This window comes from Delphinapterus leucas, chromosome 12 (genome assembly GCF_059928025.1).
Source record: "Delphinapterus leucas isolate spDelLeu-1000000601 "Yukka" chromosome 12, BTC_Dleu_Yukka2, whole genome shotgun sequence".
In the NCBI taxonomy this organism is placed as follows: domain Eukaryota; kingdom Metazoa; phylum Chordata; class Mammalia; order Artiodactyla; family Monodontidae; genus Delphinapterus; species Delphinapterus leucas.
In genome coordinates, this window is record NC_143140.1 from 21,043,476 (window position 1) to 21,070,357 (window position 26,882).

General features: G+C 35.3%; 1 protein-coding gene across 3 annotated transcripts in view; it reads right to left on the bottom strand.

The window, feature by feature from the left end:
* The window catches only part of LCA5 (lebercilin LCA5), a 177,678-nt gene that overhangs the window by 64,723 nt on the left and 86,073 nt on the right, over positions 1-26,882 (bottom strand). For 2 of the 3 annotated variants that reach the window (XM_089921765.1, XM_089921763.1), the window contains exons 3-4: positions 16,089-16,478; positions 11,361-11,890 (exon numbers count right to left, since the gene is read on the bottom strand). In XM_089921765.1, coding sequence (XP_089777891.1) covers positions 11,361-11,890; positions 16,089-16,287 — 729 coding nt within the window. In that variant the 5' untranslated portion in view covers positions 16,288-16,478. Of the gene's footprint in view, positions 1-11,360; positions 11,891-16,088; positions 26,843-26,882 lie in introns of those variants that run through there. The other variant, XM_089921764.1, reaches the window with a different exon arrangement.

A 26,882-nucleotide genomic window follows, 5' to 3' on the forward strand; every position in this document is an offset into this window, starting at 1 on the left:
CCCAAGCTCATTTTACAAGGCCGGCATCACCCTAATACTAAAGACAGAAAAGAATAGTACCAGAAAATAAAACTACAGATCAATATCCCTGGTGAACACAGATGCAACAATTCTCAATGGCATACTAGCAGACCAAAATCAGCCCCATATTAAAAGGAACATTCACCATGATTAGGTGAGATTTATAGCTGGGATGCAAAGATGGTTCAATATATGCAATTCAATAAATGATATACCACATTAATCGAAGGAAAGAAAAAAATCATATGCTCATCTCAATAGATGCAAAAAAAGGAGTTGAGAAAATTCAACATTTGTTCTTGATAAAAACTCTTAACAAATTAGAAGAATTATTCCTCAACATAATAAAGGCCATGTATGACAAGCCCACTACTAACATGATACTCAATGGTGAAAGCTTGAAACTTTTTCTCTAAGATCAGGAATAAGACATCCGGATGCTCACTCTCGCCACTCCTATTCAATATAGTACTGGAAGTCCTGGCCAGAGCAATCAGGCAAGAAAAAAATAAAAGGCATCTGAAGGCTTACCTGGTGGCACAGTGGTTGAGAATCTGCCTGCTAATGCAGGGGACATGGGTTCGAGCCCTGGTCTGGGAGGATCCCACGTGCCGTGGAGCAACTAGGCCCATGAGCCACAACTACTGAGCCTGCGTGTCTGGAGCCTGTGCTCCACAACAAGAGAGGCCGCGACAGTGAGAGGCCCGCACACCGTGATGAAGAGTGGCTCCCACTTGCCACAACTAGAGATAGCCCTCGCACAGAAACAAAGACCCAACACAGCAAAAATACATTAATTAATAAACTCCTACCCCCAACATCTTAAAAAAAAAAAAATTTCTAATTTCCAAATTAGAAAGGAAGAAGTAAAACTGTCTCTATTTGCTGATGACATTATTTTATATAGAGAAAATCCTAAAGACTTTAGCCAAAAAACCGTTAGATCTATTCATTGAATTCAGCAAAGTTACAGGATACAAAATTAACATACAAAAAATCAGTAGCATTTCTATACACTAACAAATTAGCTGAAAAAGAAAGAAAATAATCCCATTTACAATAGCATCAAAACAATAAAATACTTAGGAATAAACTTAACCAAAGAAGTGAAACATCTCTTCTCCGAAAGCTAAAAGATACTGATAAAGAAATCAAAGAAGATATAAGTAAATGGAAAGGTATCCAGTGTTCATGGAATGGATGAATTAATATGTTAAAATTGTCCACACTTACCCAAAGCCATCTACTGATTCAATGCAATGCCTATCAAGATTCCAGTGGCATTTTTTTTTTTTTACAGAAGCAGAAAAAAAAATCCTAGAATTTATAATGAATGGCAAAAGACCCCAAATAGCCAAAGCAATCCTCAAGAAGAACAAAAAGCAGGAGGCATCACACACATCCTGACTTCCCGCTAATACTATAAAGCTACAGTAATTAAAACAGTACAGTAGTGACATAAAAACAAAGAGATCAATGGAACAGTACTGACAGCCCAGAAGTAAACCCAAGCACACACAGTCAAAACTAATATTTGACAAGGGAGTCAAGAATACTCAGTGGAGAAAAGACAGTCTCTCCAACAAATGGCGCTGAGATAATTGGATATTCACATATAAAAGAAAGAAACTAGACCCCTATATTACACCACTCACAAAAATTAACTTGAAATGGATTAAAGACTTAAATGTAAGACCCAAAACCATGAAACCCCTAGAAGAAAACATTGAAAATAAGCTCCTTAATATGGGTGTTGGCAATAATTCTTTGGATATGACACCTAAAGCACAGCAACAAAGTAAAAAAATAAACAAGTGACACTACATCAAACTAAAAAGCTTCTGCACAGCAAAGGAAACAACCAAGTGAAAAGACAACCTACAGAATGGGAAAAAAATATATGTAATAAGAGATAATATCCAAAATATATAAAGAACTCATTCAACTCAATAGCAAAAAACACAAATAATCCAATTAAAAAATAGGCAAAAGACATTAATATACTTTTTTCCAAAGAAGATATATGAAAGGCAAACAGGTACATGAAAATGCTCAACATCACTAGTCATTAGTGAAATGCAAATCAAAACCGCAACGAGTTATCACCTCACACCTGTTAGAATGACCATCATCAAAAACTGAGACAACAAATGTTAGGATGTGGAGAAAAGGGAACCCCTGTGCACTGTTAGTAGGACTGTAAACTAGTACAGCCACTATGGGAAACAGTATGGAGGATCCTCAAAACATTAAAAATAGAGCTACTATATGATACAGCAATTCTATTTCTAGGAATATATCCTAAGGAAGTGAAAACACTATCTCAAAAAGATATCTGCACCCCATGTTTGTAGCGGCATATATTTACAACGCCCAAGACATGAAAACAACCTTAGTATCCACTGATGTCCATTATTCATCAATGGATAAAGAAGTTGTGGGGTGTATGTGTGTGTATAAATGATCCTAAAAACAACAACAACAACAAACAAACTCATAGAAAAAGAGATCGGATTTGTGGTTACCAGAAGTGGAGGTAGGGCGGGGGGCAGTGGCAGAATTGGATGAAGGCAGTCAAAAGGTACAAACTTCCAGTTACAAAGTAAGTACTAGGCATATGATGCATGTATAGGATGATGACTATAGGTAACACTGCTGTAGAATATACATGAAAGTTGTTTAAGAGAGCAAATCTAAAGGGTACTCATTACCAAAAGCAAAACAAACAAAAAAACCATTTTTGCTTTTTATTGTATCTATGAGATGATGGAGGCTAACTAAACTTGTTGCAATAATCATTTCACAATATATGTAAGTCAAACTATTTTGCTGTACACATTAAATGTATACAGTAATATATGTCAATTATATCTCAATAAAACCTGAAAAATAAAAATGAGGCCGATTTAATATATGTGTATGTGAGTGTACACGCATATATATATTACATATACATCCACAATGATATGTAAAGAACACCAAAATATACTTTCAGTGGAAAAAACACATATTAAGCAATGTGTATGGTACACTTTCATTTGTAGTTAGAGAGTAAAAAAACGGACATACACATATACATGTATGAATTTGTGCATGTAAAGACGATTTCTTAACAGTGATTACTTCTTGAGAAGAGACCTACAAAGGATAGCATAGAGGGATACTGATGTTTCACTGTATACCTCTCTGTATTATTTGAATTTTTAGGCCCTTTTTTTAGTACTTCTATTACTTTTTCGATAGAAGGTTTTTACTGTAAATATTAACACAAAATTGCTGTAATAATTGTTCTACCTAAATGGTTAGTTTCTAAGGACCCTACCAAATTTATTCTCTGCAATGGTTTTAAACTTTACCCTTCAATCACAGATCTCATAATTTCACTGTAAATCTTCTTCCACCAAAAATGATAAAAATTTTGCAAATAATATAATAAAATCTAGCCAATTAAGGATCTCAATGAATGCTATTTTATTTCACAATCAGTTCCTTTTTTCAACATTAGAAATATTTCATTTCTCCAACTTCAATAATAAGCCTAATAAGGACTTAATTTTTTTTTTAATAAATATGGTTTACCATGCTAAAAATACTTTTGACACATGAAAGGTTTAAAAACATGATTTAGACTCTGATTCAGATTTCAGAACTGAGAGGGGCCTCAGAATCATTTAATTCTGCAAACAAAGCAACCAAAATCTGGGCATTAAGAGGGCTGCACAACGTCAGAATAGGGCAAAAACCGAGCTGAGCTCCTGGTCTGACCTCCATTACTCTGTCCTAATTAGCATTTTTTTCTTTTTTTTTTTTTTTTAAGAAACAAAGCAGGTAGGTGAGGCAAAGGCAGGCCTTCTGGATTTGGGTTTCTGGAGGGTGAAAGGGCAAAAAAAACATTTAGAGCAGAGACCTAGCCACTGGAGTAAGGTATGGCAGGGAATGATACAGGAAAAGGAATCTACCTAGCCAACACTACACAGCTCAATTCTCATTCTGAATCAACTAGAAAGGGTAAGGGAAGACAAAGCTGAATCAATTCTTACTTTTGAAAATGATTTACAGTGGAGGACAATATTATTTTTTTATCGACAAGAAACAAATACCTACTTGAGGGCAGCTCTAGGGCCAAGGGAATTTGAATGCCAATCTGTTACAAGAAAAACTATCAAAAGAAAAAGAAGTCTATTCAAACTTCATTTTAGAGCTCTATGATATTCAGGCTACTCAAATCATTCCCCAAAATCTTCAGAAATTTCTAAAAAGGGAGAGAAAGCCTTGTTAACAGTTTCATTATATTTTTCTGACAAGGTAATTCACTCTGTGCCAATTTAATGTTAAAATAGAGTTGGATTTTGTTTTGTTTTTTTTTTTTGCGGTACGCGGGCCTCTCACTGTTGTGGCCTCTCCCGTTGCGGAGCACAGGCTCTGGACGCGCAGGCTCAGCGGCCATGGCTCACGGGCCCAGCCTCTCCAGGGCATGTGGGATCTTCCCGGACAGGGGCACGAACCCGTGTCCCCTGCATCAGCAGGCGGACTCTCAACCACTGCGCCACCAGGAAAGCCCTAGAGTTGGATTTTTTAATGCATTAAAATGTGTGCCCTACAGCTTACTGGAGTATTTTAATAATTATGTGCATGCTATTACATTTATGATCTTTTCATAAAACTTAGTAGATAACTTCCCATTTAGTGATTAAGGATTCTTATGATAGTTAGCAATTCATGATATTTGCTTTATGACAGACTGTTTGATCATATCTCTGACTAATCTGCTACTGCATCCTGAGATCGGGAATGCAACCCCAGCTGTAAGGCTTTCTTATGAGGGACAGGACAGAATCGGTGCCTTTACCTTCAGCCCCTACTGGAGGACAGTTCCAGGCCCGGTAAACAATGGTGCAGTTTGGCAGTCATTAACAGAAACTGCAAACTGGGGGAATCGCTAATGAAGTTGCTAACAAAGAACCACTGATATTCAATCAGTGATTCTCAAAGAGTGGTGCAGGGACCCCTAAATGTCTCTGAGACACTTTCGGGAGTTTGCAAGGTCAGAACTACTTTATAATACAATATTATTTGCTATTTTCACTCACTGTCATGAGTGTACGATGGAGCTTTCCAAAGGCTATATAACATGTGATATTATATAACGAAACATGTCAATACTTGGAAAGTGTGCCTAATGCAATGAACGAACATTTTCCAAATAACGAACATTTTCCAAATGACTAATCCATGATATTACAAAATCACTCATGGGTAAAACATTCATTCAAAGGAGAAGACCAATGGATTTTAAGGTGACAGAGCACAAAAAATTCTTTGACATGGTTTTAGATTCCACATTGCAACAAACCTTTGAGAACACCACTTACTAAGTTCTGATGTAGTATCAAAGAATATCCAGTTATCTGAAAAGCTTTTAAATATTCCTCCATTTTCTAACTCCTACAGACATCTGTGTGAGGCTGAATTTTCTTTTATTTATCAACCGTAACAACATATTGCAACAGATTGAATGCAGAAGCAGCTATGAGGACCCAGCTGTCCTCTATTAAGTATGACACTGAAGAAATTTGCAAATATATATCAATAAAATGATGCCACTCTTGTCCCAATTTATTTTGGGTTTAGAAAATAGATATTTTGCATTAAAAGATTTCATGATACCATTTAGTGAGTTATTGTTTATTTTAAATAAATTAAGAAATATTTTTGAATGTTCTCAATTTTAATTTCTAATATGGTAAATATCAATAGGTATAGCCATATAAACAAAAGCTCCTGTGGTAACGGTGGGGGGGGGGATCTGCAATAATTTTTAAGAGTATAAAAGGGTCTTCAGACCAAAAAATTTGAGAATCACTGCATTATATAACTAAAAATATTTTACTGCTGCAAATGTTAGCACTTTAACAGTTTTTTGCAGCTTTTTTACAATTTGTTGCAGTTTTATTTAAATATTAATATATATAGCTATTAATATTAAAATAAACATATTTAACTGGGGCTGCTACTTTGAGAGGACCCTACTCAATAAACTTATTGAAGTAAAAGCCTAAATGAAGGTATAAAGCCAACCCTAAATAAAGAAATAAACATGTAGTCTGATTCAGCTGTCTGTACCTTTGTACAGAGCTCAACAAATTTAACCCTATCAAGCAGCTCTTCATTCCTGGTATAAGGCCCAGGATCCGGCAGACCACGGGGCACAAGGCTGGTGAAAAACAACTGCTATGGGTGATTGACTGTCCCTACTCGTATTTTAAAAGGTTGTTTGTCTAACCATGTGTCCACTTCTAAACCACAGTACTCTTAAATTACTCAGACTATGCATTCTGTCACTTCCATCAACTAACAAAATAAACTTGTATCCAACTTACAGAGGGTGAAGAGGGAAGTTTTTCACAGCTCAACTATTTAGAGGTAACCTTGAAGAATGCTTCCCCGCCGCCCCTCGCCCCCCACCAGGAAGAAAATGTAACACAAGGGGAATAAGAATTGTGGCCTGAAATCCTTTCTGGGATAAGGCAATCTATAAACAAATAAACAAAGTTGCCTGTCACAAACTCCAGCTTAAGGACATATTCCTAAAATAAACAAACAACACCGTACAGATAGTCATCCTTAGTAAAGAATAGCACAAAACTTAAAGACAGCACTACTAGGATTTTACTGCAATTTCAAGGGACACTCGGGACTTTCTCAGGTTTTAGTTAATTTGCAAAATGAAACACCACAATTGAGCTCCTAGATTCCTCCCTTACCCTTAAAGTCAATGGTACCGAGTCTGAAGAAAAAAGATTAACTTAGTGTTAAATAAAATTTGAAAAACTGAATGAGGCATGAGAACAAAAGCTAACAAAAGCTAAATTTCACACTAAATTAAGACACTCAATAGTAAATATTTCGAATTCTGGATTGATTACTGAGATTATGAAAGATAATTTTCTTTCAAAATGAAAATTTTAGGAAGTATCAAAACTTTAGGAAGTATGAAAAGGTAATCTAAAAAGCAGAGAATAATTACCCTCAGGTGGGTTGCAGAGGCTCCTCCATTCATAAGAGAGCTAGTTTGATATGACAGCTGACTTGAGATTGATTTGAGAGTAGGTTCATAATAACGTATTAAATGTTGATTCCAATATAATTTACAACAGAAATGAAGCAGTTTAGATCTCCCAAACAAACTTTGAGGCTTGGAGCTAATAAACTTAACATTCCTGAAACTTGAGAGTAAACTTCTAAAGCTAAGCCATTCCTTTATGTGCATTAAATAGTCATAACCCCTTGTGAAAATGATTTTTGCAATAAAAATGAGCTTTGAAATTTGAAAATAAAAGTTCAAAAATAATTTTCTCATCCAGAAAAAACTGAGACTATTTACAGTTGCTTCAAACAAAATGAAATATTTAGGTATAAATCTAACAAAACCTGTTTCAATCTGAATCCGGAAAATTAAAAAATGATGATGAAAGTTATCAAAAATGGAGAAATATACTGTGTTCAAGAATTGGAAGATTCGGGGCTTCCCTGGTGGACCAGTGGGTAAGACTCCATGCTCCCAATTCAGGGGGCCCAGGTTCGATCCCTGGTCGGGGAACTAGATCCCACATACATGCTGCAACTAAGAGTTCACATGCCGCAACTAAGAGTTTGCATGGCGCAGCTAAGAGTTTGCGTGCCACAACTAAGGGTCCGCATGCCACAACTAAGAGTCCACATGCTGCAGCTAAAAGACCCCATGTGCCGCAACTAAGACCCAGTGCAGCCAAAATAAAAAAATAAAAAATAAATATATTTTAAAAATTGGAAGATTCAACATAATAAGGATGTCAATTCTCCACAAATTGATCCATGTTTAATGCAATTCTTATCAAAATCTCAGGAAGGTGTTGGTAGACAGAGACAAGTTTATTCTAAAGTTCATTTGGAAAGGCAGAGGACCCAGAGTAGCTAAAATAGGTAAAATTTTAAAAACAAAGCATAACATGAGATGAATCCCTCTACCATAATCATATATATATGGTTTACTATGTAGCCTGTAATGAGGAGAGTGTGGTATCGTCAGAGGGACAGACACATATATCAGTAGAATAAAGAATCCAGAAATAGACCCACAAAAATATGCCCAACTGATTTTTGACAAAGGTGCCAGATTCAGTGGAGGAAGAACAGCCTTTTCAACAAATGGTACTAGAGCAACTGGGCACTAAAAGGTGGGGAAAAAAAAAATGAACCTCGACCTAAACCTCACAACTTATACAAAAATTAACTCAAAATGAATCATGGACTTTAAAACATAAAACCATAAAGCTTTTGGATAAAAACACAGTACAAAATCTTTGGAGCTACAGACAAAGGGTGCCAGGGATAGCAAAGAATTCTTAACTTGACACTAAAAAGCACTATCCATGAAAGAAAAATCTGATAAACTGGACCACATCAAAATTTAAAACCTTTCTTCTGAAAGACCCTGTGAAGAGGATGAAAAGACAAGCTACAAACTGGGAGAAAATATTTGCAAACCACGTATCTGACGAAGAACCTGCATTTAGTATATATATAAAGAACTATCAAAATTCAACAGTAAAAGCACAAACAATCCAATGAGAAATATAGGCAAAAAACAAACAAAATGAATAGGATCTTCTGATGGCAAATAAGCATATAAAAAGATGTTCAACATCATTAGCCATTAGGAATAATGCAAGTTAAGACCAAGAGATAGTGCTAAAAACCTGTAAGAATGGGTAAAATTTTAAAAAGTGATAACACCAAATGCTGGCAAGGATGTGGAGAAAGTGGGTCACTTATACATTGCTGGTAAAAATGTAAAATGGTACTGCTGCTCTACAAAAGAGAAAGGCGGTTTCTTACAAAACGTGTGCTTATCGTACAATCCATCAAGTATACTTTCATGCATATATTCCAGAGAAATAAAAATTTATGTTCACACAAAAATCTGTACATGAATGGTCATAACAGCTTTATTAGGTAATAGCTAAAAACTGCAAACAATCCAAATGCCCTTCAACGGGATATACCATAACACTCTGTTGTATATCCATGCCATGGAATACTACCTGGGAATAAAAAAAGGAACAAGCTATTGATATATGCAACAACTTGGATGGAGCTCAAGGGAAAAAATGAAATCTGCCAACCGCAAAAGGTTAAATACTGTATGATTCCAGTATTTATATTACATTCTTAAAATGATGAAATTATAGAAACGGTGAACAGATCAGTGGATGCCACAGATCAGAGAGCTGGGGAAGGCAGGAAGGTAACTGTGCCTATAAGTTGGTAACACAAGTTCCCTGTGATGGAACTGTTCTGCACCTTGACCACGGTGATGGTCACATGAATCTACACATGTGATAAAATTGCATAGAACTAAATACACACACATACACACACACACACAAAAACACAAGTCCAGGTAAAACTGGTGAAATCTGAATAAGGTTGATGAGTTGTATCAATGTATTACTACCAATTTCCTAACTGCAATATTATATTCTAAGTATGCTATATGTTACCACTGGGGAAACTGGATGAAGGATCTATGCGATCTCTCTACATAATGTTGTTAAAACTTCATGTCAACCTACAATTAACCAAAAATAAAGTTTTTTTAAATTTCTTAACTCCACTAAGAAAAAAAAGTAAGAATTGAGGACACTATACAGTTAACAAGTATTTCAAAGACTTATCATCACAGATGACTGATTTTCAGCTCTCAAGTGGGTAGCCACATAATTCAACTCCATCTACAACTCAGAAACCACAGACTTATTCCATTTTTCCTCTCTTCCTTCTTTCTCTTCCCTCCTCTACCACTCCATCAACCCCCTTCATAACTGGCTATAAGAGAGAACTGCAGTTATGTGTATATGTGTGTGTGTGTGTGCATGCGTGCGTACTGTAACTCCGTGCTCTCTCTAGTTTTATATAAACACGCACAGAGGTGTGGGTTGTTTTCAACCATACTTATTAATTAGCATTCTGTGCTCTTGGTTCCTAATTTTAAAATCCATTATGTGGCACATTTTATACTTCCCTTTAAAAATAATTAAAATGTCAGCTATTTGTTTATGACAATAGTTGCTTCCATCCCTACCCCCACCCCACTACATAGGTAAATGGTCCTTAAAAAAAAGTTTTCGTATGTTGCTCTGAAGTTCGAGTTGATCACTGGTGGAACCTATACAATAAGATATCTTCTGTGCACTGAAACAGAAGTTAATGATTGCTAATTTTGGAGAATAAGCTAGGCACTTTTTCTGGTCACTGATATACACTCCATTTAATAAGCCACTGTCTCTGGGCATGGCATTGGTAGATTGAGCCTGGCATACTACACAGACTAAGAAGTGCTATTATCATACCATGTACTAAAAACATCTAATTAATACACTGCAGAAAGCTAGTTTATTTATAGTTCTGACTTGCCCTTGCTCAGAGAGCTCTCACAGCAGGCATTATTCTCATACTTTTTCCCTACCTTTGCTTTCTAAACTACTTTGTCAATTCTAAGTAATTCTAAGCCCTGACTCAGGGCTTCTGTTTGATACACACAGATACACACAGACACACACAGACACACACAGACACACACAGACACACAGAGCACCACATTTCAGTGGATGTTTAACTCCGTGGATCTTAGTCACTTGCGGAAAATACACTATTTGATTTGAGATATGTGTGTGTGTGTGTGTGTGTGTGTGTGTATGTATCTCACAGGTAGCATCTAATATAAGTTTTCCATATAACAGTCATGGGGTAGTACTCTTTTCCTCTCTAATTATAAGAAAAAAATATTTTTATAAGATCTGCTGTATTCTCAGACTATTAACATCATTCCACCCACCTCTCACATCAGTTTTTATTTGGGGGAGTAGAGGCACACCCTGTTCCAAAATATATCTTTCACAAATGTTCAAAGAAATAAAAACAGAAAGTATTATTCATGTGGCATTTCTTATACAATGGCCCCAAAATGTCAGTTTTCTACACTATAGCTCTTATAGTATCATTTTCAATTTTAGAGAAACAATCACATAATCAAATAGTGTATTTCCCCCAAATGGCCAAGATCCATGGAATTAAATATCCATTAACATGTGGCCCATTAATGTATACAATCTTTTACATCTTGCTCTTAAAGATAAAATCTTAAGTTTTTCCTAATCTCTTACTCAGAAAGATAATACCAAAAAAAGTTTTCATTTCCAAGCAATGCAGAACTGCAATAAGCAGTCTTAAAAGAGCACATTAAATGCCCAATGAAGAATAACACAAAACAGCACAATTAGAAACTGTAGAAATTTTACCTTAATTCTTCTCTCGGTGTCATCTAATTTTAACTCTGCTGAAACGAGTTTCTTTGCTAAATCATCTCGTTCAGGTAGGTGTCTAGCTTCAGAGATCTTTTTCAGTTTCTGTAAGGAAAGTTTTGTCCTAAATAGTTCACCTTCTGTATCTTTCACCCTTTTCTCAGTTGCCCGTTCTTTCTCTTGAGATTTTCTTAAGCGTTCTTTGAGTGCTGTAATCTCATTGTTATGACGAGCAATAAGTTGTGAGATTTCATTTTCTGTATCTTCAAACTTATTCAGGGCTTTCTCCTGCCGATAGTGAAGCCTTTTCAAAGCCTTATTTTCTTTTAGCAGCTCAGCTAACTTGACCTGGAGTTCAGTTACTTCATTCTGCAATTCATTGATTTTTAGCAGTCTTGCAGAAAGAACCCGTTTTGTAACAAGATCAGTATCTTTCCGAAGTGGCTCCCTATTGAGGCCCTGGGAGTGAAATCCCACTGGGACTCCCCTTCTGTTTGGTGGACCCTTAGGGTTTGGTTTCCTAGGGACTAAAAAAGAAACAGTAATAATGTAAAGTGAAAGCTGTACCAGATGTAGTATTATTTACTCATCCTAACACAAGTGGATCCACAACACTGTTTCCTTAAAAAATGATTTTACAATATTTAATTAAATATCAGGTTTTACCTAGAGCTCTTAATATAACGGTTTTATAAGAAGGGTTTGAAATCTTTTAAGAAAGTTCAAGAATTATATTCTGATCCAGCAAAATAATATCCCCATAGTTTATAGGGAATTATTTTACCATTTTTAACTTTACAGATAAGACAGCCAGCCAGCATTTGAACATAGGCACCGTCAGCACTAGCATGGTGCCTAATAAATACTGGACAAAATATTGTGATATTCAAGTCATTTGTGCCAAGATATTTGGGATCATTATTTAAAATGTGGAAATGTATGGGTTTTTTTTAATTAGTTAGAAATCTTTATTTGGGGAAAGAGGATGACAACATGACAGCAAGAAGATTTGGGACTCAGATTTACCACTTAATAAATCCTTGAGCAATTTCAACTTAAACCTTTTCCAGGTCTATCTTCCCTACCCACAGAATGAGGATAACAACTCATTTGTTGTCGTGAGGATTAACTGAAGTTTGCATGTAAAACAGAAAGTTCTCCAACAAATATACTCTGTCAGCGACAAAAACTTAATCCCAGGTATCAGTGATTGGAAACAGAAAACACTTCAGCAGTACAGGTGTGATTCTAAATGCTTTCTCAGAGGCTTTCTTTTGTGTGATGTTCAAATCAAAAACATCTGGCATAATTTAAGAACAAGATAAACAAAAAACTCCACCCTAAAAAGTACAAGCATGTGAAATCTTTAAAGTTAACTAATACACATTAATCACAGTATTTCACAAAAATTTGGAATTTTTTTTTTCTTTTTACTAAAAGTTCATTAAACTTACGCCTCGATATACAGAGCACCTGCCCTTTAAAAGAGGCATCTGTAAGTCTGCCACAGCTGAGAATAACGAACTTTAACCTCCAAGGTGACTGCATTTTTTCAAGAAGGAAATGCATTCCAGAGGGAAAAAAAAATGAAGAAAAACTAGAAAATCCAATGTTTCCCTACCCATTTTACCAGCCATGGATACCCTGATTTCATTATGTAAACAAGGGTAAGAGTAATATTTACAATTTAACACTATAAAGTTTCATTAAAGAGATGGAAGTTTTATAGAAGCTATTTTGAATGTGTAACTGATTTGGGATTGCAGCTCTAAAAATGCTTGAATATATGAAAGGAAGTGGTAATAAAAAGAAATGAGGGAAAACCCACTTGTAACTCTGAAACTATGCTATCCAATATAGTAGTCACTAGCCACATGTGCCTACTGAGAAACTTGAAATGTGGGTGGTCCAAACTGAGATACCCCGTAACTATGAAATACATACCAGATTTCAAACACTTAGTTTAAAAAAAAAAAGGAATGCAGAATATTCCACACACTATGTTTTATATTAACTATATTTAGAAATGATAATATTTTGGATATGTTGGGTTAAATAAAATATATTATTAAAATTAATTCCACCTGCTTTTCTTTTTAAATGTGGCAGTAAAAAATTGCGTATGTGGCTTGCATTTGTGACTTGCATTATATTTCCATTGGAGAGATTGCTCCAGTTTTAAATTGGAGCACCCATCATTTCAATTCTCTTTCTTTCCCAACATACTGAATTAATAGAGTTTTAGTATCTATATGCTATTATAGAATATGTATTCAGCTCTTGGAGTGACAGAAACTTTATACATAAAAATGACTGTACATAAGGATGAATGTTAATCATTCCAAATCTCTGATTTTTATGTATAAAATTATATTGCTCAGCAAACAAGACTTCATACAAATGGAAACTTAATTTGAAAAGTTAAAGCCTAGATATTATATGAATCAGGATAAAAATTTTCCACTAATATTTTATTGAACAATTTAGCCAGACAGAAAGGGCTTCCACAACCAACTTTTCACATCCTAAAAACCTGAACATTGATTTTTAGCATATTCTATTAGTACATCTACAAACAAAGTACACTTAACCAGAACTCAAAAATATTTCTTAGCGTTCATCTACCTCTTTCATTTTTAAAACTATCAAGATGAAATACAGGGCTAACAGGAGTCAGAACAAAGATGACTTATCGTTGTGTATATCATTCTTCATCTCCCCCTTGTTAAGTCACCACCAAAAAGAGGGTGGGCAAATAACTGCTTTTTTCCTTCCGTCAGGTGTTAAAATTATGGTATGACTCATTTAAAAAACATGTAACAAAGATAAACTATGCATCTACCAAAAACTCAGTGTTTATATTACTGATAAAACAAGAAACAGAATAAGTATGTAATATTTAATACACAAAGATGTATAAATTATTAAATTTTATTATCATATAACTTCTGATAGAGCACAAATTTTACTTCTGATAGAGCACAAATAAAGCATGCTGAAATTTAAAAGGAGGAAGAATATGTTATCAAACATGAAATTCCACAAATTCAAGTGTTAAAGATGCTTTTTTAATCACACTTGTTCTTTCCTTAATTTAGTCTACACTGATAATTGTGACTTAAAACAAAAGGAATTAACTTAGTGTTTAAGGAAAGTTATCAGTTTGGTTATGTTGTTTGATCTAAGGTAGACAAATTACCACAGATTTTAATTCAAAAGATAATGCAAAGCAGAAAACAGTACAAGTCAGATTGAAGACAATAACCGAAATTTTTCTGGGTGATATTAGGACTGTTTCTCATAGCTTTTTCTCAATTATCTTCTTAAATAAGATAAGGCGTAAGAAGTTCTGACTCCTTAATTGGGTAGCCTCCTAAACTGCTTCTGGGTAACAAGTGAAAAAGTATTCTTGCCAGTAATTCCCAAGGTATGTAAATGATTTCTTGGGAATAAATAGTCATTTTCTAAGGTTCAACCCTAAGGTCTGTTTGTTCTTAATTATATAGCAAAAGTTTAATATCAGATCATGCTCTCAGCCACAAAATCAAAACAAGAAAACTGCACTGAGACAGATTTGGAGGAAGAGACTAAGAAACCTGCAGCATTGTACTTGCAGGACAAACAAACAGACAAACAGAAGAAGAAAATGCATCCAAATTGTTCAAAGTAGCAACATCCCTGGGAAGCTAGATCAGGGATCCATGAGAGGGCTGCTTTCAAAAGGAACATACACTCTTCTAAAAAAGCAAATGTTACTTTTCAAAGTAAAAATCTGTAAAGGCAAATTTAATCAAACTCCTGATTAAAACTTTTCAATAGCTAACTATTCTCCTGTACAGAAACAGTCAATATCTTAACACAAGATTCCAGGTGTTTCATTGCCTTGCCCCTGTTTTCCTTTTCATCTCCCAAACTTACCACTCCCTGCCTTGCAATCTTACCATTCTAAGCTACTGCTGTTATATTGTGCTGTATTTATTAACGTATATTATAAAACCTCATTTACCTTAGCTTACTTTTCTATGATATACTCATACTCCTTACATATTTTGTTACTAAGTACATCAGGGTTTTCTTGACCAGGGATTTATTAAGATGAAGAAGAGATTTCTAGAACATTATCTAGTCAAATATATATTAATAACTAGTTCCAGACTAGTAACATTTTAGTAAGAAAAATTATTTGTAATGATTTATGTTGTTTCCATTATAACACAGCTTAATAGAAAACAGACTGGTGGACCCAAGCCCCAAATTCCAATTCTAGGCTGAATTTGAACTTTTGTAGTAAGTAGGGAAAGTAATTTTACCCAATCTATAAAAATGCCCCTTAACCACTTTATATCAATGCTTCTCACTACTTTTTGAAATTGAAGATAAAAGAAGGTCCACGTGTTTTGTGGGGCTTTTTGTGGTTTTTTTGCCTTTACAGTACCTCACAAACTCCAAGATAATCATTTATTTAGGAACAAGAGAAAACAAAATGAGAAGCCTCAGTTATGGTTCTTTCTTTGGTATACCGTATGACTTTGAATATAACAAAGGATAATACACAGTACCATAAGCAACATTTATAAAAATATATCCTATTCTAAATGTAAATCATCCCATTTCCATGCACATATCCATATACATATTAATAGAAGAGTTTCATTCATACATGTTTTCCTTAAGCATTCAAAATGAATTTTCTAGATCTACTGGACTTTTTTAAAGGATGCTCACCTTGATGACGCACTTGGCTGTCTGAAATTTGTTTTTTAGGATTTTTTCCCTTAATACTTGCCGGTGAGGACGGATGGGCCAGCGATGACCGGCCAGAAGACTGTGGTGTAGCTCCAAAATCAGATGAACAGTAAGAGTAATAATGTCTGCCTGCCTTACTTTCTTTACCAGTACCTGGACTTCTTTCTCTTTCCCCCATGGCTTTGAAAAATGGCCTCTATTCACATAATTTCACAGATTCTTTTCTTCAGAAAAATCCATGGCAATCCTGAAGAGCATTTTTTAGAGTCTTCAGATCCCGGGAATAATATTCATGTATGTGCAATTTGTTTTCTCTCTGTATCTGTGGTCCACAATTCACAGGAGGGACCAGAAAATACACTTTTTCCCCTACAATTAAGGAAGGGGGAAGGAAACTCATCATATTTCATGAAATAGATTTCTACAGTTAATTACAATGAAATATACTAAAAGCAAAATAATATACTGCTTATAATTTTTAAAAGAGGCTGTAATTTAATTCATCTATATTTTCACACAGTTGTTTACAGTATTTGGAGAAAAGACAAACTGTCATAGCCTAGATAAAGAACATGTAAAGTACCTGACATATACTTGCTTCTGAATAAATGTTAACTGCACTTGACTCCCTTGAATCTTAAGATTTAAAATAAACACAAGTGCTGATTTTTAACAGGTGAATTATGATCAAATCACCAATTTCTTTCTTTTCTGGGGGGGTGGGGTGTTGGGGGATGGTGGTAAAGGACAAGACTGCTAACAAAACCAAAGAAAAATATCTAAAATTGCATAAAAATGTAAAACTGAAAGTATGTAAAAAAACTAATCAAATTAAAGCACTTGATGAAAAAACATTTGCAACATGACAGAAAAATGGTTACCACCCTTAACAATAAATACCTCATATCATGCCATAAGAAAAATATGAAGTCCAAAGATAAATGGGCAAATACATGTTAAGATCCACAGCAAGCAATACAAACTACAGGCACAAAATAACATTCAACCTCAGATACCATTTTTAAACCTTTCAAATTATCACAGATTTCTCAACACTCAATGCTTCCAGAATGGCTGTCAAGAAAATACTGGGAAAAAAGTTGGCAAAATATATTAAAACTTTAATTATGCTTTTAACCTTTGATCTGATAATTCCATTGCCGGATACCAAGAAAATTATCCTAAAAATAGGGGGAAAGTTTATGCACAAATATTTAATGCAGTACAATTAAAAAAACAAAACCAAAAAAGGAAGCAACCTAATCTAACCACTGCAAAATAACTAACAAAGTTAAGGAAAGTATTGAAAAAAATCAATATAGCCTAGTATCATGCAACTGTTAGAAATGTTTACAGAAAGTTTGTGTTAACAACGAAGATGCTTATACTATTACAGTAAAAAGAAAAATTCAAACTGGTGTATAAATATGATCTCAACTACACACAGTCATTGAAAAATACTGAAAACACTGAGTATTCTTTTTAACTGAACTCAGGAACTGAAAAGAACTGCAAACCAAGGTATACATAATATACCAAAATAACGTCTGGAATTGGATTACTTTTATAATTATAATTGTTCTTAATATTTACAAGAAATGAAAAGCCCACTGATGAAATTAGTGTTAAAAGTATATACTAGTAATAAATGAAAATGACACATGCACAAGGTAGCACTACTACTATTCATGTAGCACTTTTGTAGTGGCAAAGGACTAAAACAATCAAAATGACCATCAATAGGGAACTGGCTGCATACACTGTAAACCTCCACACAGTGAAGTACAGTACTATGAAGCTATTAAAGGAATGCGGATTACCTCTGTATATTCTCTGCAGTCTGAAGTGATCTCTAGAATATATTAAGAAAAGGAAGAGGGAGAAAAGCACGTATAGTACGCTACCATTGAATGAAGAAGGAGGGTTATAAATTTATATACACAACTTTTTATATTTTTGAAAAGTAGAAGAACAAATTAAATAATGAACAAACAATGGGTTCTCTAGGTCAGGGCTGTCCAACAGAACATTCAGCAAGAATGGAAATGTTCTAAAACCTGTTCAGTATGATAGCTAGCCACATGTAGCTACTGAACACCTGAAATGTGGCAAGTGTGAATGAAGAACTAATTTTTAATTATGCTGAATTTTAATTAATTTAAATGTTAAAAGCCACATGCATTAGTGGTTAGCTGATTGGACAGTATAGCTGTAGAGGAAAGCAGGAAGCAGAGTTCAGGGACAGGGATAGGAGTTAGACTTCTTTATCTATAACTTTTGTAGACTCAACTTTGGAAATAATAATTTTTAGAAATTAGATTTTTAAAAAGCATTTCCTATGAATCCAAAGAAAATGAAACAAATAAATGTAACTATATATACAGTTGGTGGCAAAACCACACAGATTAACCAGTTCTAATGACTTTAAAACACAATCCCTAGTGAGATATATCCTACTGACAAAAAGTTACAAAATTTTTCTAAAAACTAGTTTCAATAATCACATTGTTGGCATTGTTATTCTCAGGCTACTACATGTGCACTGTGAGATAAAGCAAACAAGTAATTACATTGGTTCGGTTAGGTATTAGAATTTTCTAAAACAAACAAGTATAAGCCAATACGAGTTTTAAAATTCTGGAGCCCAAAATGTGAATTTTGAGTATCAGTATGAATTTATAATGGATTTTACATTTAAAAAAAAAAACAGTTTCCCAGCTCTGTCCACTGAAAAACCCTAGAAGCGAGAAACAAATTAATAGCAACAAACATTCCCAGCACTCAAATGTAGTGTCTAAATACCGTTTCCCTTAAAAGAAACTAGAACTCCTTGTAAAACGTCTTATTCCACATCTAAGAGAGGAAACATACAAGATGAATCTAAGAATCTAGAAATTTGGTCATACTAGAGAGCAAGAAAGCTGTGAGGCACTCCTGATGGAGCATCAAAAGGGCTCGGGAGCGCACTCCAAGAAGCTCCGACTAGCCAACAGTGGGACAATTGCATCATCAATAAGAATTATATCAGCAAAGGATTAAGACACATCAAATATGTTTAAATTCATGAGGTCATATGTTATTTTTTAAAAACTAATTAGTTACCTCTGAAAGACACTAGGCAACCAACTCATTCATATGAAATTGATACATAAAGAGAAAAAAATCAAACATGTATCCTACCTATACTGTTAAGAGCTGTATCTTAAAATAACAAAACAGTAAATAAGGGGAAGTATTAGGTTGGCCAAAAAGTTTGTTTCTTTACAGAATTATTCTAGCTAATAAATTAAAAAGGGAATATCAGAATGACAGAATTAGAATACTGCCACTTTGTAGCCACTAATGAAATAATGAAAGTAGACAGTGCTCACTAATGGCTGCTAACACCATAGAAAAGAAATAATCAGACACTGTGTGCCTTCCAGATAGGACAAAGATACCTCTGAAGTAATGTGCTCCTCCTACAAGAAAAATAAAATCTGATTCTGGTCAAACTTCTAAACCGAAATGACAATTTATAGAAAATACAGGGGACAGAGGTACAAAGAAGCAATTAGCAAAATCCACACTGTGGCAAATCCTATAGGACAAACTGGCTTCTTTAACGCATAAATTGCAAGCAGGAAAAGAAGAGATGGCGAGAGGATTTCTATATTTTTTAAAAGTCTTAAGGAAAACAAACAATTGCAATCTATGAGCCTTGCTTCAATCTTGATTCAAACAAATTATATAAAAGAAAATTATAAGATAATTTAAACACTGACTGGATATTTAATGACATTAAGGAATTGCTATTGCTTTAGGTGAGATCATGATATTGTGGTTACTTTATTTAAAGAGTCCTTATATTTCAGAGGTAGATGTTGAGATATTTATAGGTAAAATTAAATAATGTCTGGGGTTTGCTTCAAAATAATCCAAGGGGAAGGAGGTAAAAGTAGAGATTAAATAAGACTGGCCATGAGTTAATAAAACTATGTAAAAACTGTGGAGACTTGCAGCTTCACTATTCTACCTCTGCTTTCATATTGTTTCAAATTTTCCTTAACAAAAAAGATTTTTTCAAAATCAAGCAAACAATCTTAGAATTTTGTTTTACTTCCTGGTAGATTATTAGTGCCTGGCAATCTCAGTCTCTGTTACAATTAGCTATCTGATCTGAAATCAGCAACAAGTACTAATATTAAAAAATATATAAATCAGTCTGAATCTTTCACTTTGCAATCATGACAGAAAATATTTACACATTTAAAAAACTGTCTAGGAAAAAAGGATGATGGATTAAAGCAATTAAGTGGCCCCATCACTTATTAGCTGTGCAAACCTGGAGAAGCCACCTAACTTCTCAATCTAAATCTAAATCTCAATTTTCTCATCTGTAAAGTGGAAATAATAATGGTAACTTCCTTAAAGAATTGTTGTGACAATTAAATGGGATAATTCAATAACTATCACACAATAAGCACTTGGTAAATATCAATAATTGTATATTACAATTCAAACATACAAGATGCTCAGTAAATTCTGATTAATACTCTTTGTTAAAGACTTTCAGTTTTAACAGTATAATTAAAAGTTGATTATATGATATGGATGAAGATTATTTCTGTTTATATGCACATAGCAGCAGTAGCTCCCTAAGACCTATCCCATGTAAGTCAGGGGTCCCACCTAACTTTTTCTTGCGAAGGGTAAGAATCCACAAAAACATTACCTGCCATTCATCTCATATACACCAACACTAGCTCTCTCCCCAACCCCTGCCCCAAACATATACATATTTAAAAAAAAAAAAAAAGGAAATATCCATTGCCCCATTATCCAAATCCTGTTTCCTGGGACAACTATTTTAATGGCTTATACTTTTTGCTTATACTATTTTTTTTATTGAAGTATAGTTGATTTATAATATTGTGTTAGTTTCAGATGTACAGCACAGTGATTCACTTATGTGTATCTATCTATATATATATATTCCTTTTCATATTTTTTTCCCTTATAGGTTATTACAAAAATTGAGTATAGTTTCCTGTGCTATACAGTAGGTCCTTGTTGCTAATCTATTTTATATATAGTACTGTGCTTATACTATTTCTTGAATTAGCAATTTTAGACTATGAAAGATGAGGATTTAACTCACACCTCATTTTAAATGGCTGCAACATGCAACTACATGTTGGTTACACAGAGGTTTTTCTCTAGAATTCCTAATTGTCCTTTTTTCTTGAGAGGAAAAAGCATCCTTCTTATCACATCACTGATATCTATCAGTTTCTTAGTCATTCTATCTATAGCCTGAAATCCATTATTCTTCCTCCTAAAAGACATTTTTCTTGGAGACCAGTAATTTCCTATTCTAATGTAAACCAATGACTTTCTACCCGCTGCACCACTGTCATTCTGGAATAACTTTTACTGTACTTCTGAGTTAATCTACCATTTCTAGTGGCCCATGTCATCGTCTTTATTAGTTTTCATTGTATTTACTGCTCCATATCCTCAAGTAGCTTCTTCAGAAAGGGTTATCCGAGGTAAAAGTTCTGAGTCTTTGCATGCCTGAGAATGTCTTTATTTTGCCTCATACTTGATAGTTTTCATAGGTTCCAAATTCTAAGTGACTCTCTCAGAACTTTGGAGACACTGCTCCACTGTCTTCTAAACCCTCAAAGCTGCTTATGAGATGTGACAGTCATTCTTTTACTCAACATATACTTTTGAGTTCTCACTATGCAACAGTAATGAAAAAACAACGAAAGATCCCTGCCCTTATGGAGTTCACACTCTAGTTATGTTCATCTGATTCTCATTCTTCATAGGTAATCTTTTTTTTTTTTTTAAACTCCCTAGGAACTTTTAGGATTTTCCCTCTTGCTATATTGAAATGTCACAATGATGTACGTAGGTGTGGTTCTGTTTTCATTGTGTTGCCCTTTTCTTTCCCTCTTCCTTTTAATCTGGAAACTTGTGTCTTTAAGCACGAGAAATGTTCTTAGGTTTCTTTTTTGATAACTGACTCTTCCTTTACTCTTTTTGAAATTTCTACTGGTTAAATAACAGACTTGCTCTCTTTGTCTTTTTGGACTATTTTCAAAGACATTTACTCAATCTATCTTCTAAATCATCCAGGAATTTTTTTTTTAATTTGTGCAAACATCTTAATTTGCAAGAACTCTTTCTTGTTCTGATTTTTTAAAATAATTATTCTGTTCTTGCTTTAATGAGGCAATACATTCTCTTTCCCGAGAACACTAAATAGACATTTTGTTTGTTTTAAGGTCTCTTCTGATCCAGAAATTATCTTCGTTTCACACAGTTACAGTTTTTCAGTTTGTTCATCTTAGGTTTTTTTATACACTGCTGATTTTGTTTCTTTGAAGATAATTTTTAGTCACCCACTGATATTTAGGAAAGAAGAAAAAGAATGAATGGAAACCATGTACATGTGAGCGGGGCCTCCTGACAGGCACACGTTGCTTTAGGAGGAACAGCAAAGAATCAGCCATTATGCTGGGGACTCCCTAAAAGTTAGCAATGAGGAGGGATTATCTCCAAACACAAATGTCCACCATGGCAACTCTACTTCTTCTTTAGTGTCATCTTTGTTTTTATTTCCAGAAGAAATTACTTCTATGTTTTTTGATGGGAAAGAGAGTGAGGGGTGAAGGGCAGAGAGTATTACACTGACGGTCGCTGTGCATGACCTTGGGTGGAAAAGGAGGCACAACTATTCCATTTATAGTTTTTTAATTATTCTTCCTCCCCATTTTCAATTTTCTTTTCTGACTTTTTAAATCCCAAGATACTCTGAGACTCTGTTGGATATATCAGAATATTTCTTTGCTGCAGTTCCCTCTTGAATATCTTGGGACATAGTTCTGTTCTACTCTATTCCACCCGTCATTTCTTTCATGTTTCAGAAATGTGTTGTAATCTCTCGTCTACTGAGAGTATTCTATCATTCTTACAATGTTATAGGTTTATTCTCTTTTTTTCTTTAATATGATTTTAATGTTGTCTCCAAGTAGAAGAGACAAATACATATGGTCAGATCTATATCTTTAACAGCAAATATAAGTCATCTTTAGGCTAATTATTTTTAACAATTATTCTCGACCTTTCAAGACAACCTGATATAGGCAATCACTTTTCCAAAGTTCATGAAACTACTATTCAATTCATACACTTATTCAGTCAACAAAAATTACTGATGATACAGACGCCATTTTAGACAATGAGGAAACTAAAATGAGCAAAAATACACTATGAGTTCTTTTAGGGCAGCATCTGGCTCTTCCATCAAAGAGAGACGATTAGAAAAAACAGTCACAATAAATTATGTATGTATCCTTTATATATTCCCTGAAAATATTACATGTTAATTACACGAGAACACTTTAAAAGTGATAAATTCAAGAACAGCCCCCAGGACATACATGTGGAGAAAACCATAATTCAAAAAGATACAGGCGCCTCAATGTTCACTGCAGCACTATTTATAACAGCCAAGACATGGAAGCAACCTAAATGTCCATCAGCAGAGGAATGGATGAAGAAGATGTGGTACATATATACAATGGAATATTACTCAGCCATAAAAAGAAGGAAATAATGCCATTTGCAGCAACATGGATGGACCTAGAGATTATCATACTAAGTGAAATAAGTCAGACAGAGAAAGACAAGTATCATACGACCTCACTTATATGTGGAATCTAAAAAAAAAATGATACAAATGAACTTATTTACAAAACAGAAACAGACTCATAGGCTTCGAAAATAGAAAATAAACTTATGGTTACCAAAGGGGAAACGTTGTGTGGGCGAGGGATAAATTAGGAGTTTGGGATTAACACATACACACTACCATATATAAAACAGATAATCCACAAGGACCTAGTATACAGCACAGGGAACTCTACTCAATATTCTGTAATAACCTATGTGGGAAAAGAACCCGAAAAAGAATGGATATATGTATGACTGAATCACTTTGCTGTACACCTGAAACTAACACTACATTGTAAATCAACTATACTCCAATATAAAATAAAAAATTAAATTTAAAAAAAAGGAGAAGAATAGTCCCAGGAATGCTAGAGAACATTTTGTTACCTTTGCCAAACTTCTGATTACTTAGGATCTATGCTGAAATAAGGTAGGTATTTCTAATCCCATATTATGTTACAAACCTTCATGACAACAAACAAGCATTCCTTAGAAAATATAGCAACCCAAAGATCTAAGCCTTCCTAGAAAATGTAAATTTAGACACTTGTGAAAATTTTCCTTTATAAAATTAGTCATTAGTCCTTCTAAGAACACTGTTGCCTGGCTGTCAGTGGCTGCCAGAAAAACTGTTCAAACAAGCAAACAGGAAAACAAAAGTTAACAAGTTAAAGAAAAAAGAAAATGCATGAAATATTAGACCAAAACATGAAAGGAAGAAATGGATAAAGATGAGGTAAGACAACTATTAGAATAATAACTAATAATGTTTTTACGAAGTACAAACAAAAACAAATGAACTACTATAGTTTAATAAGATTACATAACAATTTAGCACTGGAAGGAACCCTGGGAAATCACTCCTTTCTTTGCATAGATTAAGGAAACTAAGACCCAGAAAAACAAAGTGACTTACCCAAGATCACAATTTATCTAAGGTCACAGACCTAAGTTAGTAAAACTGGAAATGGACTACAAGTTTTCTGACTCTTGGTTGAGGGACCTATTCAATATTTCAATACCAACCATCGATGAGAACTACCTCATCTTTAAAGCCATCTCCATGTGCATCTATTCCATAGTGTGGCGCTCCCCCTACTAAAACTGAAGGAGCATTTCTGCTCCTTTTTAGAGCTAAACTTTTCACCTGTCTTCCTTCCCACTCCTTTCCATCTCAAGGACTGTGCTCCTGCAATTCTGCCCTCTCTACAGGATCATTCCAATCAACAAAGAGGTTCTAGTAAAGCTGCTGCTTGACTCCATGGCCTATTGCATCTACAACCCAATTTCTCCGCTCCAATTTTCCAGTAAAAGTTTTCGAAGAGTAATTTATAATCTAGAATGTCATCTCTACTTCCTTTCCAACAATGTTTTTCTGAATCCACACTAGTCAGGTTTTCATCCCGACCATTCCACTGAAATAGCTTTTGTCAAAAGAGACAGTGACATTCAACCTGGTGAAATCCAAGAACCAATTTTCTGTCCTCTTCACCCCTGACCCCCCAGCAGCATTGGACGAGACTGCCCAGTCCCTCCTGCCTACAACACTCCCTTTTCTTACTTAACTTCCATAGCCACCTGCCTTCTTGGTTTTCTCATTACCTCATTGGCTGTCTCTTCCCAGTCTTCTTTGTTCAATCTGCCTCCTCTTCCTGACCTCTAAAGGTTGGAGTACACAAGGCACCACATATTTGGCCCTCTTTTCTTTTATCTACACTCTCTCCTTAGGTGATCTCACCTAGACTTCATTTACCCTGCCTTTCGGATTCATATATTCACCTTCCTATGTGACAACTCCAGCTAGGTATCTAAACATCATTTCAACCTTACATGCCAGTACAAAATCATGATCTATCCCCTTTCTACTCCTACCCACTCTTTCCTATTTTTCTGATCACATTAAATGGCATTTCCATCTACTAAATTATCCATTTCACAAATCTAAGGATCATCCCGGATTCCTTCTTACTCTCACATCCCACAACCAAACCATCTGTAAAACCAGGCTGTTTTATCTCCAAAATATACTCCACATTTGATGATTTCTTACCATCCCCACTGCAACTGCCCTGGTCCAAGCCACCATCTTTTCTCACTTGAACTTCTACAACAGCCTCCTAACTGATATCCTGCTTTCATTTTTGTTGCCCCCGTTAGAGAAACCTATTGAAACTTGACACAGAGATCAGAGAGCATGACTCTCCTGCTTAATACCCAATTTGTTACTAATTGATAGTTGTGGTTTGTCTGAGGCCACAAAGTGAATGAGAGGTTTAAACTCAGGTGAAAATCAATGAGAGGGGTTTAAGCTCAGGTGGAAGTCAGTGAGAGGGGGTTAAGCTCAGGTGGAAGTCAGTGAGAGGGGATTAAGCTCAGGTGAACTGGACCCGTGCTCTTCACTACTGTTAAACACTACCCCGCGGTCCTGCCGACTTAAAACGCCAAGTATCTGAGCACCCACTCCGATTCACCGATGCCAAGAAGGCACTTCTTTTTTTTTTTGCCAACTCTCCCCTCCTCTCATCCCATCTCTGAAGGATGTGTAAAAATTTCACAGCCTGCACCAAAGAGCCGTTCCACTCTAATCAGTCTTAACTTCCTATCATTTATTAATTCCAGGGCTACAAAGAGCCTCACAGCCTCCTTCCCCTTCTTGCCCCGTCCCTCCTTTCCCATCTTCAGTGTCTGCAGGCCCCTAGAGCTTTCTAATAACTCCGAACCCCTTCTCTAGATCCTCCTGCAAGGCGCTCCCATCCTTCTTTCCCTGATCTCCCAAAGCAACCCCTCCCGAACTCGTTCTCATCCTAACTTCCCAATCCCCCACCTTTCGGCCAACCTCCCCTCCGCCCAACCCCCTCCCAGCCGCCGGGCTCCAGATTTGTTTTCCGAGGACTTTCCTTCTCCCCGCGTCCCCCAGTCCTCCTCCATCCCTAATCCTTTAACAACTCCACTCGCACGCCCCCACCTGCTTGGCGGGTCCCGCACAGCCCGGCCTCACCTCGCACCCTCAAGTCCCCCCTATCCCCACGCCCACCCCAAAGCCCACCT